At 41.4% G+C, this 12580-nt stretch overlaps 1 protein-coding gene across 1 annotated transcript; it reads left to right on the top strand.

The window, feature by feature from the left end:
* Positions 1–2224: 2224 nt before the first annotated feature.
* On the top strand, positions 2225–7825 carry zhx1 (zinc fingers and homeoboxes 1; the record flags this gene model as incomplete). The annotated part of the gene is made up of 7 exons (XM_083910871.1): positions 2225–2432; positions 2543–3006; positions 3307–3516; positions 4121–4336; positions 5090–5254; positions 5373–6605; positions 7481–7825. The coding sequence occupies 7 exons, from the start codon at positions 2225–2227 to the stop codon at positions 7763–7765; spliced, it is 2781 nt and encodes a 926-aa protein (XP_083766997.1). The 3' UTR covers positions 7766–7825.
* Between the last annotated feature and the right edge of the window lie 4755 nt (positions 7826–12580).

Raw genomic sequence — 12580 nt, 5'->3', positions numbered from 1 at the left:
GAAACTCGAACAAAGACGCGTCCTGTCGGTGAGAAATAACCTGTTCCGACGAGGAGTCGACAGATGTCCGGCGATTCCAGCTACTGCAGACCGAAGCTGTAGCCGTTAGACCGGTCCGTCCTCCCTCCCCTCCTCCCTCCTGCCGCGTTCGGGAAACCTGCAGTCCCGAATCACGTTAACGCTACTGTCGGTGGTAGTCCCGTCCGGCCGCGGCGGAGCTGAATGGTTAGCCCGGTGAAGGAAGGAGAGGCACCGCCACACACACATAACACCAGCAGCAGCACTGAGCAGGAGCCGCTCCGCCCGAGAACCAGGACATTTACTGCTCGCCTCGTCTAGACAGCAACACTATGCACATTTCACTAGTTCAGTAAGTTTAACCGCCATACGTGATCGATAATAATCACTCGCCCAGCTAACAGTAGCTAGTTGGCTCACACCACAGCGACGCTAGGTGCTGTTAATGGTGAATGCATTACATTTAATATCATTTAAACAATAATGAATGAGCAACCTCACACCTCCAGATGGTTGCTGTGCATTGTTTAAAATGTAAATGATGTCAATATGGCAGCGCAGTAACAGTACTGTTATGTATTGTATTATATTGTTATTATTATCATTATCATCGCTAACAGTACAGTTTATCTTGTTGTAGCACGTGTCACACAATGAATGAGGCACTTAAACTGTAATTACATGTAACCAAAGACACGTGTAGAAACTATTATCAGTCATGGTTTCACCAGTCAGTATGTGTCTGTTTGTAAGGTAGTAATTATACAATAGGTAGAGGTGGACGATTAGTTTTTTGGGGAAAAAATCGCGATAAAAGCATAATAGGGGTGGGACTCGCAAGAGAAGCCACAGTACGATATTATCACGATATTTAATTCACAATATGGTATTTTCTCAATATCGCAATATACGATTGCAAATACTAAGTTTGTTTGTTTGTTTGTATATTGTTTGCACTTTAATAGAACATTACAACAAGGAGCATATCACATAAAAGAAACAAAAATATACATAACAATAGCTAGTGTATGATAAAGTACAATGAGTCAGTGCTGGAGAGGTTTGAAACCCTGGAAGGGCTTATCGAGAACCTCACCATTAAATAAATAAGTCATTATTTTGATAAAACTTTCATCTTATCAAAATAAGATGACAAATGAATTAGTGGAGATGGAGTGGATTGCAATGTCTAATTAGTTTCCATGCTAATCCACAAAAAGTTAAATGTTTATTTAAAAACGATACTCACTAAATAGAAAGTGACACTTTCCTGTCCGGATGTAATATCGCCACGCAAAATATCACAATATTCCAATGTATCGTTTTTTTCACACCGAGGTATATAAACTGTATAACCATATGTTGATGCATTGAGACGCACTATTATTTTTTATTATTGCTACAGATGATTTGAAGTGTTTGCTGTCTATTTGTAAAGAAGGTTCAAGATTCAAGGTCTTCTTCCGGGGGATTTTAGCAACTTTAAATGCCATGCTGCCTTTGCACCATCAGCCTACTCTTTTAAGACCATCAAATAATGGAATAATATCCTCATTAATCTAGAAATTGTCAGCACTAATATGACACTTTGTACTTTTTGGACATGTGTATTTTACATTTCTACACTACCCCACTATTGTGTGTGTTTGTGTGTATGCTCTGTATTTTATTCTGTCTGTTCACCTGCTCGTGCAGTACAATAGATATTAACTAGAAGCTTAATCTGGTACAAAGCGTCTTGCTTAGATTTATGTATTTTGTGCACAGTCCCTGATACAAATAAAATGAAAACATTAAATTAAGCAAAACCATAAGCTTTCAGAAAACAAATTACACTTACAAAATGGAGGCGGCATTTTAAGAAGTATTTCAATGTCAAACTACAAAATCATGAATAAATGAACTGAAATATGAAAACTGATAGTTCAGAATGAGCTCTTTCAGAAGCAGACCACCAATATGCACTGATCTACTTCACCATCAAAAGCAATACATTGCTTAACTGTTGTGATTAATCAATATTTTTAATTCCTTGTGTGACAACTGTTGTGTGTGACATACATTGTATTTGTTGTGTTTCCCTCCCCCAGAAACAAAAAGCAGTTCAATGACAACAGCATGTGAACACAACGACAATGTGAGCATCATCACTTCTGCTGTAGATCGTCTTTACCCTGAACAGAAGTAAATAGGCGTTGGTTTGACAATGTCAAGCCGCCGGAAATCAACCACACCTTGCATGGTGCTGCCCGCTGACGTGGTGGTGCAAGAAGAGGCGGAGGAGAAAACAGAAAGGACCAAAGAGGAGGAGGTGGAGGAAGAGGAGGGGAAGGTGAAGAAGGGAACACATGAAGGGGCAACTGCGGAGGAGCTAGGCCAGGCTCTAGTGGTTGTTCCAACACCACCAGATACAGGTACTATATAAAACATATTTATAATTCACTTTACAAGCCTGAATACACTGATGGTAATGACATGGATAATATTTGTCACAATGAATTTGACCATATTTCTGTTATTATAGATGAGCCCAGTGTCTCCACTACAGACGACAGTGAAACACTCAATCCCTCACTGAAGCACAACACTGCAAACCCTCCTGATGATTCAAGCAGTGATCAGCCAACCCAAGAGCAACAGTGTGACATGCCTGAGGAAGGAGGAGGAGAACCTGTGTCAGTCACTGCCATATCTCTCAGCAAGACACCCATCATGAGGATGAAGACCAAATCTGAACCCAAGAGGATTGCTGTGTCCCTGAAAGCGGCAGACGAGGCAGCGGATGGTTCAGGAGGAGGTGGTGAAGGAGAGGTGGGAGGAGAGCAGGAGCCCATCGAAGCTCCCCTTGGGCCGATGACGCCCATGGAGATGCTGCTACATGATTCCATGAAGCTTGGAGGAGGTGGATTGCTAGTCAGTACGCAGTCAGAGCCGCAGAGGAAATCTTCCTTTTTAAATCCGACAGTTCTGCCGACTGGCCTGGCCCAGGTAGAGTTTTGATTGCACAAAAGGATAACTGAGTAAATTGATTTTAGCAGTATGGGTTTAGAAAACTGCAGAGGCCTTTATCTGTGTTTGATGAATGTATATTCTCAGACTCAACAGCAGCTAAATTGAAAAGCTGTTGGTAAGTGTTTGACTATTATCTACAGAAGATCAGCTCTGCAGCTGATAAATAGCTGTTGTCTCCTTTAACTCGCCAAACAAGCCATGAGCAGTGTTTCACTTTTGCCACTATACACAATGACCTGTCTTAATATTTTTGCATCTCTTTTGTCTCTTCTCCAGGTGCTGTCAGCCTTCCAGGCCCAGCATAGTGCAGCAGCAGCAGCAGCTCAGCCTCAGCTGCTGATTCCCCTCAGCAGCATCCCATCTTACAGTGCAACTATGGACACAAACCCTCTGCTGGGCAGCACATACAAAAAGTTTCCTTACCCCTCGATGGCTGAGATCGGCAGCCTGGCAGCACAGACACAGTTTACAGAGGAGCAGATCAAGGTAGATGAAAGTGATTTTACTAAAACCATGTTGCCTTGAAACAGGCTGTGTGAAAGGGCCTTTTGTTAGGAGACGTCTTTCTATTAATTGATGGTGAAACATCTGTACATCTGTTAAATAACCATTCAAGCACACAGAAAATCTCAAAACCACAAGGTTGAAGGTTGCTTTATTGTCACTTATATGTCTGCACATGAAAATGAAATTTGTCTTTGGGACCAGCAGCGTACAGTAACTAATAATAATATTGATAAAACACAACAAGACACAAAAAATACTAAAAAAAACAGATACTGCATCTGTCTACAAATGCCACGGTGGTCTGGCTGTCTGTGTATTAATTACATAACTGCCCAACATGTTGCTTGTCAGGTTTAAAGGTGACTTATTAAGGGCGCCAGTGTGTGCAGTGCCAACATTGATGTTGTTTGGATAAGAAATGCAATAGAACGGGCATGTGTAGTGTATACCTATAGTTACATGTAGAAAAGTCTCATTCTGTTTCTTTATGGAGTACATTGAAAAATGTATTTTAATCTGAAATGAAACTGTCCCTTTGCCCTGCTTGGTAAATGGTGTTTAAATCTACCTGATCTCCATGCAGGTGTGGTTCTCAGCTCAGCGGCTGAAGCATGGTGTCAGCTGGACACCTGAGGAGGTGGAAGAGGCCAGAAGGAAGCAGTTTAACGGCACAGTGCACACAGTGCCGCAGACCATCACTGTCATACCTGCTCACCAGCTCTCAGCTGCTGCTAATGGCCTGCAGTCCATTCTCCAGACCTGCCAGATAGTGGGCCAGCCTGGCCTGGTGTTCACACAGGTAGGTAAGGAAAGAGAACATGTCATGTTTACCTTGACTCAGCTTTGACCTGCCTTATATTGAACGAAGGCTACATCCATAATACTGCATTTTTACATAGAAAGGAGCGCTTCAGCTCTGTGTGGAAGTTATCCGTGTCCCTACTAACGCGCTTAAAACGTATCATGTGACCATTCAGATACACCATGCTGGTGTAAACAGGAAGATGACTCTCTCATCTTCAGTTTGCTTAGTCTCAGAAAGTACTGAGCTGAGTTGTGGCATGAGAAGCAATCAAGAAGTGAGTACGGGCAACTGTGTCATTGATTTGTGTCTGCCTGTTCAGACTTAGACACAGCCACAGATTTTTAAAACTAAATCGGAGCCAGCAGCATTTCTAAAATTCAATTTTGGGGGCTCTTATGTAGTAGCCTTTGTTACTGTAATAGTGTTAACTATCTCAATAACGAAAACAGCGCCTCAGGTAGTTCCCTTTTGTGTTTTTCGATGATGACGATGATCGCCACATATTTTGGGTTCTGCTGAGAAGAACCACCCATAGAGTTAAGAAATGTGTCAGATAATGTTGTGCACACACAAACACAACACTGGCTTCATGCCACCACACATTGAAGATGCAGTGGCTTCAACTGCAAGGACTTTTTTTACCCATACAATTGAATGTTCAGATAATCACTTTAGATTAAACATATTCCATACTCTGGCTTTATTTGTCATCCTCATATGTGTAATTTCCTGACATTTCCTGTGTAGGTTGGTCCAGGAGGGAACCTTCCAGTGACCAGTCCAATCACACTGACAGTGGCAGGACTCCCCAGCCAGTCCCAGAGCTCCAGCAGGGGTTCCTGCCAGCCAACCCCAACAAACAGTGAGCTGAAACGGGCTACCACTATCCAGCCTCCATCTCTTTCTCCACAGGTGGAGGCAAACTTAAAGTTGGCTTTCAGACAAATACTTGTTAATGTCTGTGTTCTCTTTGCCGTCAGTGATTAAGTGACACATGTTTTAGATAATTTTCTCCTTCTCCCTCTCAAAGGAGAACTCTGCCCTCAGCGCTGACACATTCAGTATGAGGCCGAAGAAGTCCAAAGAGCAGCTGGCAGAGCTCAAAGCCAGCTACCTGAAAAACCACTTTGTCACAGATGCCGAAATCGCTCGGCTGATGAAGATCACCAACCTGACGAAGGGAGAGATCAAGAAATGGTTCAGTGACACTCGGTACAACCAGCGCAACTCTAAGAACAGCCATGTCATCATATTCCACGATGGTGGGGGTCGAGGAGGTGGCGGCTGTAGCAGCAGTGCTAGTGCCACCATTGTTATTGACTCGAGCGACGATAACCCCACCTCTCCGCATCCTCCCTGCACTTCCCCCGTGAAGGAAAAGGAGACACGGCCCAAAACGTGGAACCCTTTCCCAGACTTCACTCTGCAGAAGTTTAAGGAGAAGACACCGGAGCAGCTGGTGTTGCTGGAGGAGAGTTTTGAGAAAAGCAGCAATCCATCAGATGAAGAAGTGAGCCGCCTGAGGACAGAGACTAAATTGACAAGGAGGGAGATAGATGCCTGGTTCATTGAGAGAAGAAAAATACCATCCGTCAATACTTCCTCCCCGGATTCCTTAGAGGGAGGGAAGTTGGAGACAGATGGAGCAAAAGCAGGAGACAGACAAGGACCAGGAGGAGCAACCTCATCTTCAACCTTACCCAGCTTGTCTCGTAAAGGTAGTCAAACTCCACCTGGGGGTCGCAGTCAGCAGCTGCCCTCCACAAGCAGCAGCAAGAAAGACATGAAAGATAAAACTAAAAAGACTCCAGAGCAGCTCCACATTCTGAAAAGTGCCTTTGTGCGTACTCAGTGGCCCTCGCCAGAGGAGTATGACCAGCTGGCAGAAGAGAGCAGCCTTCCTCGGTCTTACATCGTCAGCTGGTTCGGGGACTCTCGCTACTCCTGGAAAAACGGAAACCTGAAATGGTTCTTTCAGTATCAAAGTGGAAACGGAGAAGGGGCCAACATTGGCGGAGGCACTAAAATGGGAAGCGGCAGCGGCCGTAAAAGACGTGGTCGTAACCGCGGTTGGGGCCGTTCCCGTACCAGGAAGCAGCCCAGAAGGTCTGCCACCTCCAGTGCAGATACTGACAGACCTGTCCCTGCGAAGAAATTCAAGACTGGGAGGGAGATCCTGAAGGAGTATTTCCTGAAGCACAGCTTTCTCAATGAGCAAGACCTGGACGAGCTTGTCACTAAGACCAACATGAGCTATGAACAGGTAAAGAAAATAGGTTTTGATGAGAGTAGGACGAGATTAGCACATTCTCCCAAGAGTGTCTAAAAAGATCTGGTCTTTGAGATTTATGGGGACCTGTTGGCAGAAAATATAATTTTCATAACTATCTTTTCACATGTCAGTACATCATCACCTGAAAGGAGTGCTTTCATAATCTTGCAAAGAACCAGACTGAGTCATTTTTTCACAATCCTTTACTGCCACGTTTCTACGTCTACAACTAAAAACTGGCTACAGGGAGGATTGAGGGTGTTTTTATAAAACTTGAAGGCCTCTAGGATTTTTCCTACATGTGGGGAATGGATGCAATGGAGGGTTTTTCATTTGTTTTCAATCAGCAAACTCACCACTAGATGTCAGTAAATCCCGTATGCTCAGGCAACACCTAAACCATAACAGAGTATAATATGGTAATAATGTGTAACAGGGAAGCGACAATATGGTAATACCTTATATCTTATTTCTGTAATTATCCATTTTTTAATCATGATTCACTAACATTACCCTAACCCTGTAGTTATTATAATAATTCTCATTACCATGCTATTGCCTGGATATTAATTTGTAAATAACATTTTTTACCACACAGTTTGTTATTGTTATAGCTGGGAATTGCATTAGGAAAAAGATGCTATTACCATAATGTTACCTCTTTATTACCATACTATAAATACTGAGGCCATGTCTTAATGTTCATAGCAGAACTCTAACCTTTAAAACACTTATAAGAGAGAGTAATTTAATCATGTTTATTTGGTCATGGTGAACAGATACTCGATACTGTAATACCTGACTGTAAATGTGTCCTTGTGTCCATTCCCGCTGTCATCATACCATGTTTCTCTGTCCTTGAAAAGGTGCGGGAGTGGTTTGCTGAAGTCCAGCGGCGCTCAGACATGGGGTTAGATCCCTTCGACGAGGCGGCAGCAGGGAGGACAAACGCAGATGAAAGAGGGGAGGAGGAGGCAGCGGAGGCGCGGGGAGAGGGGTCGTCGGCCACCGACGACCAGGTCGGCACCGGGAACGGAGACGAGGACGACGACGAAGAAGACGAGGAGGACGACGCAGAAGACACGGATGACAGCGAGGTTTGGGAACCGTCCCGTAGTGTCAGGAAATCCTTGTCAGTGTCTGAAGACTGAATGATTGTGGAAATCACGGCGACACATTGGAGAATGTAGAAAAGAAACACTGGGAGCATCAGTGCTGGAAGACACTTAGCTGAACCAAGTCTTTTTGCCACCGATTTTCGTGGGTACAAATTTACAGCATTAATATAAACTGTTTTTTGTTTTCAAACTCTTTTTTGAAACATGTCTACATACGACTAACAGATGGACTATAACTTCAGCTCCCTCTGTCAGTATGTGTCTTATTAAATATAGGTGTTAGTGTAGTCATAATAATTGTGGCAAAAGAGTTTTGTTGAAGCTTAAAAAAAAAACTGTTACATGATATGTTGTCAAACTAATACCATCAAGTGCAATGTTCAATCTGAGCTTAAGCTTATAACTGGAAATTGAATAGTTGCCCAGAACGATGTTAATCCAGGCACATCCAGACACTCTTCTGTAGAGGCAAACGATGAATACTGGCTTTTGTACATTCAAGATTTGGGAGGAACTGACCGTTTTCAATGTCCAGCATGCACCTTGTTAAATTTGCACTCTGTCATTGCTTAGATTAACCAGGTGTGGAGATTTCTTTACACATTTATGCTTGAGGAGGAGTGGGCCAGGCCTACATTCAGACTTAAATCCCCAGCATTAGAAATGTTTCGATCATGAACTGCACACTGAGAAAATACGTAAATGTTGTGTGTGCACAGAGGTGCTTGGAAACATGTCACTAAAGATGTCACTGCTGAGCAATCTCTCTAATAAATCTAGCATACATCTGTTAGAGGTACTGGTTTATTTGACATGTTACAGTATCTTTTTTTTTTATAGCACCTTAGCAAATTAGTTATGTTTTCTCTCTCCGAGCTAAAGGCTCAAATGGCGGAGGGAAAGTAGCCGAATGAATGCCAATGCCTTGATGATTTTAAATAATGCAGGATGTCTGCTCAAGTCTTCCCTTTATAGTGGCTCGTTGTTCATTAATATTAGCACTAAAGATTTTTAACGGAGCACCTACAGATCTGATGGATAATTCCACAGAACCTGTTTATTATGCACTGCTTTTAATGTTTTGAAACAACTTTTTCATCTTTTTTGATAGACGTCATTCTCTGTGCTGTTACGAAACCGTTTTAAAGGAGGTTGTGTGGACTCGGATAGTGTGAGGCTTTTGTGCCAAAGCTGCAGTTTGAAACAGAGGACAGCACAGTCTTTGAACTCAATGACGGCCACTGTGAGGCAAATATCTGGGTCCAGTACAATAAAAACAAACCAAATTATGTCACTGCAGCATTGGACAGGACTGAACGGAGGGACGGAATTCGTGAGATGGCGACGCGTGTGAATGCACGCAGTGTGAATTTGAAATATGTCAGTCCGTATGTTTCCCCTTGATAAGACTGTGATCACCACCAAATCACCAATACTTTGCCTTTAGGTTTGGGCTCATGCCTTAAACATGGCCTGTGAATCATTATCCGTAGCGACCCACACTTTAAGAAGCACTGTTCGCTCGTATTTTAACCAATAATTTGACTCCAATCTGCACTGAAAAGTAAAACGTGAAGCACCTAAACCAGAAAAATGCACTTTGTCCACTTGTATTTATAACGGATTCAATCCTGATTAGGCACCTTAATCTCTTATTACACCATGAAATGGCTCTGAGAGACCAAATCTGTTTTGTATTACAAAGAACTGAACCAGTATTTTGCCTTTTTATCCTTAGTGTATTTTCAAGAGGAGGAATCAAATCATCCACTTTTTTAATGATATGTTGTTTCATATTTGGACGTTTATGTGGCTCAAAACAACAAAAAAACAGTTGAACAATCATCTACCACTTTCTTTCGCTAAATTGCACAATTTGAGCCAATTTTTAATCATCTCTCCTTTTGAACATGCACACGTTGTGTTTGTTGGTATGTTTATACTATTGCTTTTAATAATGGGAATTGTGTCCCGTGTTGTCCTTTTCTGCTTTCACATGCCCCTGTCTGACTAAACCACTTTCATCCAGGCCCCTTTTGTAAAAATGGAGAACTAGATTTCATGTGCACTTCCCAAGACCTGTATGTGTCCTGTTGAGACTGGGCTATAGGGACATCTTCAAAAAGGACTGAAAACATTCAGAAAACAACAACGAGGAGAAAAACAAAAACATTCTTGGAAAATTCACCGTCTCTTTTGGAGGGAATTATGACGATGTCTGAAGAAACAGCACAGCATTCCCTCTGTGGTGGGAAGTCTACCAAATAACACTCCTCTCTTCAGCTGTTCTCTTCATGCTTTCCTGCACCAAGAAGACAAGACAGGACAATAAGACTGAAAACTGTCTCGCAGTTCTTCACCCACTGGAGTGAGGCTGTGTGTGATGAAGCTTTGCAGATAAACCTATGTGCCTACACGGCTCGTATACTTTTTTTCTTTTTAAAAACAGAATCCCACCAACTCTCTGCAAACGGTGACTAAATCATTTGTGATTGCCTTGGAAATCAGAAACTGTTTGAGTGTTTCCTCTAGAGAGCCGTGTTCAAACTAAGGTGTGATGCATGACCGAGCTCTGCTTTCTGCTGACGCTATAAAGATGCCTACATACTCTGAAGTTGACATTGGAAACTTCTATTGTTAGTCCTTAAATAACCTTGTTGTGATGAATTCTATTGTATTTTCTTACCGGGAACTTGTCACACACTCCGTGTCAGAACCTTTGGCTACGCAAAGGGCATTTTAACGAGTTTCTTTGACATTAGTGGAGTTTAGCTTTATCTGTAGCGACGAAGAGAGACATTGGAAACTACTTAATTGTAACGTGACAAATGCCTGGCCGTGAGAAATAATAGATTCTAAAAGTCAAGGTGTACTTTTTGTCTAATACTGCATGCAATAACAAGACGAACAACTGCTCAGTTTGTACATATAGTATTTTGAGTTGGTATACTTGTCACAGTAGAAGCCTAATCTAGAATTACAGTCCAGTTACATTAACCTGTTTTATTTACTCATTGACTCTTGAACAGTAATGTCATTTTTTGGCAGCCTCTTGGTGCCCATTTCTTTAAATGTGTGCTCCTCATGCGTTCACATACATGCTACAAAATAAAGTGCTCACAATTGGCTTCTTGTAGTTCTCAGGTTAGGCTTATTCTTGTATCCAGGTATTCAGCCCACAATCTTTTACAGTGTGCTCTTCCTTTACTGTTGTCTGTCTGTTCTGAAATGTTTATGACTGCAACTGTTCAGACATCAGTGGATTGCTTGTTAACAATAGAACAATAGTAATTCATACAGTATAATACAATAGAGTAGTGTTCTTTGAGGAAAAAAAAAATGTGTTTCAGAGTTCAGCCAGTGTTGCCTGAGTGGCTTTTTCTTTGGTACTTTAGTTGCTATGAATATAGAATCAGAACCCAGTTGAAAAGACACGCACTTTAATTAAATGTACTATTAAATATGTGTTTAAAAAATATAAAAGTGACACTTGAAGTTGTCGTTCGGCCTGTGAAGGAGTCAAGATTCAAGAGATTTAAGATTGAAGAGAGAGTTGTTTGCCAATTTGAATTAACATTTTAAAAGTCCAGCCTGTTGTCTCTTTGGAAATTTAGGACCCAGTCAGTACTTTTTCTGTCAAGTTACCCTAAAAGTTTGGAGGCTGTACCCACTTAATGATTCCCTGTACTAAAGGAATTTCCATCTTGACAGTTTATAATTTCCTGTTTTAGTTCTGTCATTTACAGAGCCACTTTGGTGGTTCAGCTGTCTCTTCTCTGAGTTGTGATTCTATATCCGTCATTCATCATATATCCAAGTTATCCTTGTGCAAGCTAATATTGTGATCAGAGTAGTTTATCTGCTGTCCTCTTATACTCCTACGTCACATCTGTATCCTTCCCTTTACTCGTGCTTAGCCTTCACTCGTTTGCTGTATTTAGACAAGTAGTTGGTTGAATGTTTCTTATGCAATCAGAGATTCAAATGTGTTCACTATATAGCAGCTAGCTTTTTTTTTTGGTTAAAAAAAAAAAGAAAGAATTGTAATACACTGTACTTATAAAACAAGTTTTTTTTAATTTCATTGATTGTGGACTTTTCACCGTCTAGCTTTTACCGATCTGATTTTTATCTGCTGATAGTTTTTAACCCAAGTTGTTGCTTCTAATGGACATGATTTGCTTTTAACTGTTTTAGATTTTAATTATCCTTGCTTCAAGACAGCTTACATTTCCAGAAATGTTTTGTGAGTAATGGCAGTGATCTCTCAGCTCCTGTAATAATAATAATAATAATAATAATAATAATAATAATAATAAATAACACTTGTTTTTGTAGACACAGATACTGTAGGCAGAGTACAATGATCTTATTATATACTCTACTGTAATAAAGGGTGTGTGTGTGTATTAATTTAAAGGCAACTGATGTTTACTGTGCCATTTCAAAAATGATGTCACCGCTGATTTTAACTGATATTTAGTGCATTAGAAAACATGCTGTGATTTCAGTCCTGTAAAAAAAAATCCACCATGACTTGGTACACGTTACACAGTACACTTGATTAAATAGGGAATCTGTGAATAACACTAACTTTCATGAGGTTGGACGTTTCGCAGGGAATGCAAGGAGAGCTTTTTTTTTCTTTTCTGCAACTTTCATGATAAAACTTGTCAACAAAACAGTTCGATATGGTCTTTGAAAGTGACATTTTCATCGTAAGTATTTATACACTCTGCCTGTACATCTGACATGTGTTCCAAACTGAGAGTATCTGTCATTTACTTTGATCAGACCACAGTTATGTGTGTGCGATGGCCTCCGCTGGCTTCCTCTAAAGAGCTGCAA

The sequence above is a fragment of the Microchirus variegatus genome (genome assembly GCF_963457635.1).
Source record: "Microchirus variegatus genome assembly, chromosome: 1".
NCBI lineage: Eukaryota > Metazoa > Chordata > Actinopteri > Pleuronectiformes > Soleidae > Microchirus > Microchirus variegatus.
This window is presented reverse-complemented; position numbering and strand designations above follow the sequence as displayed.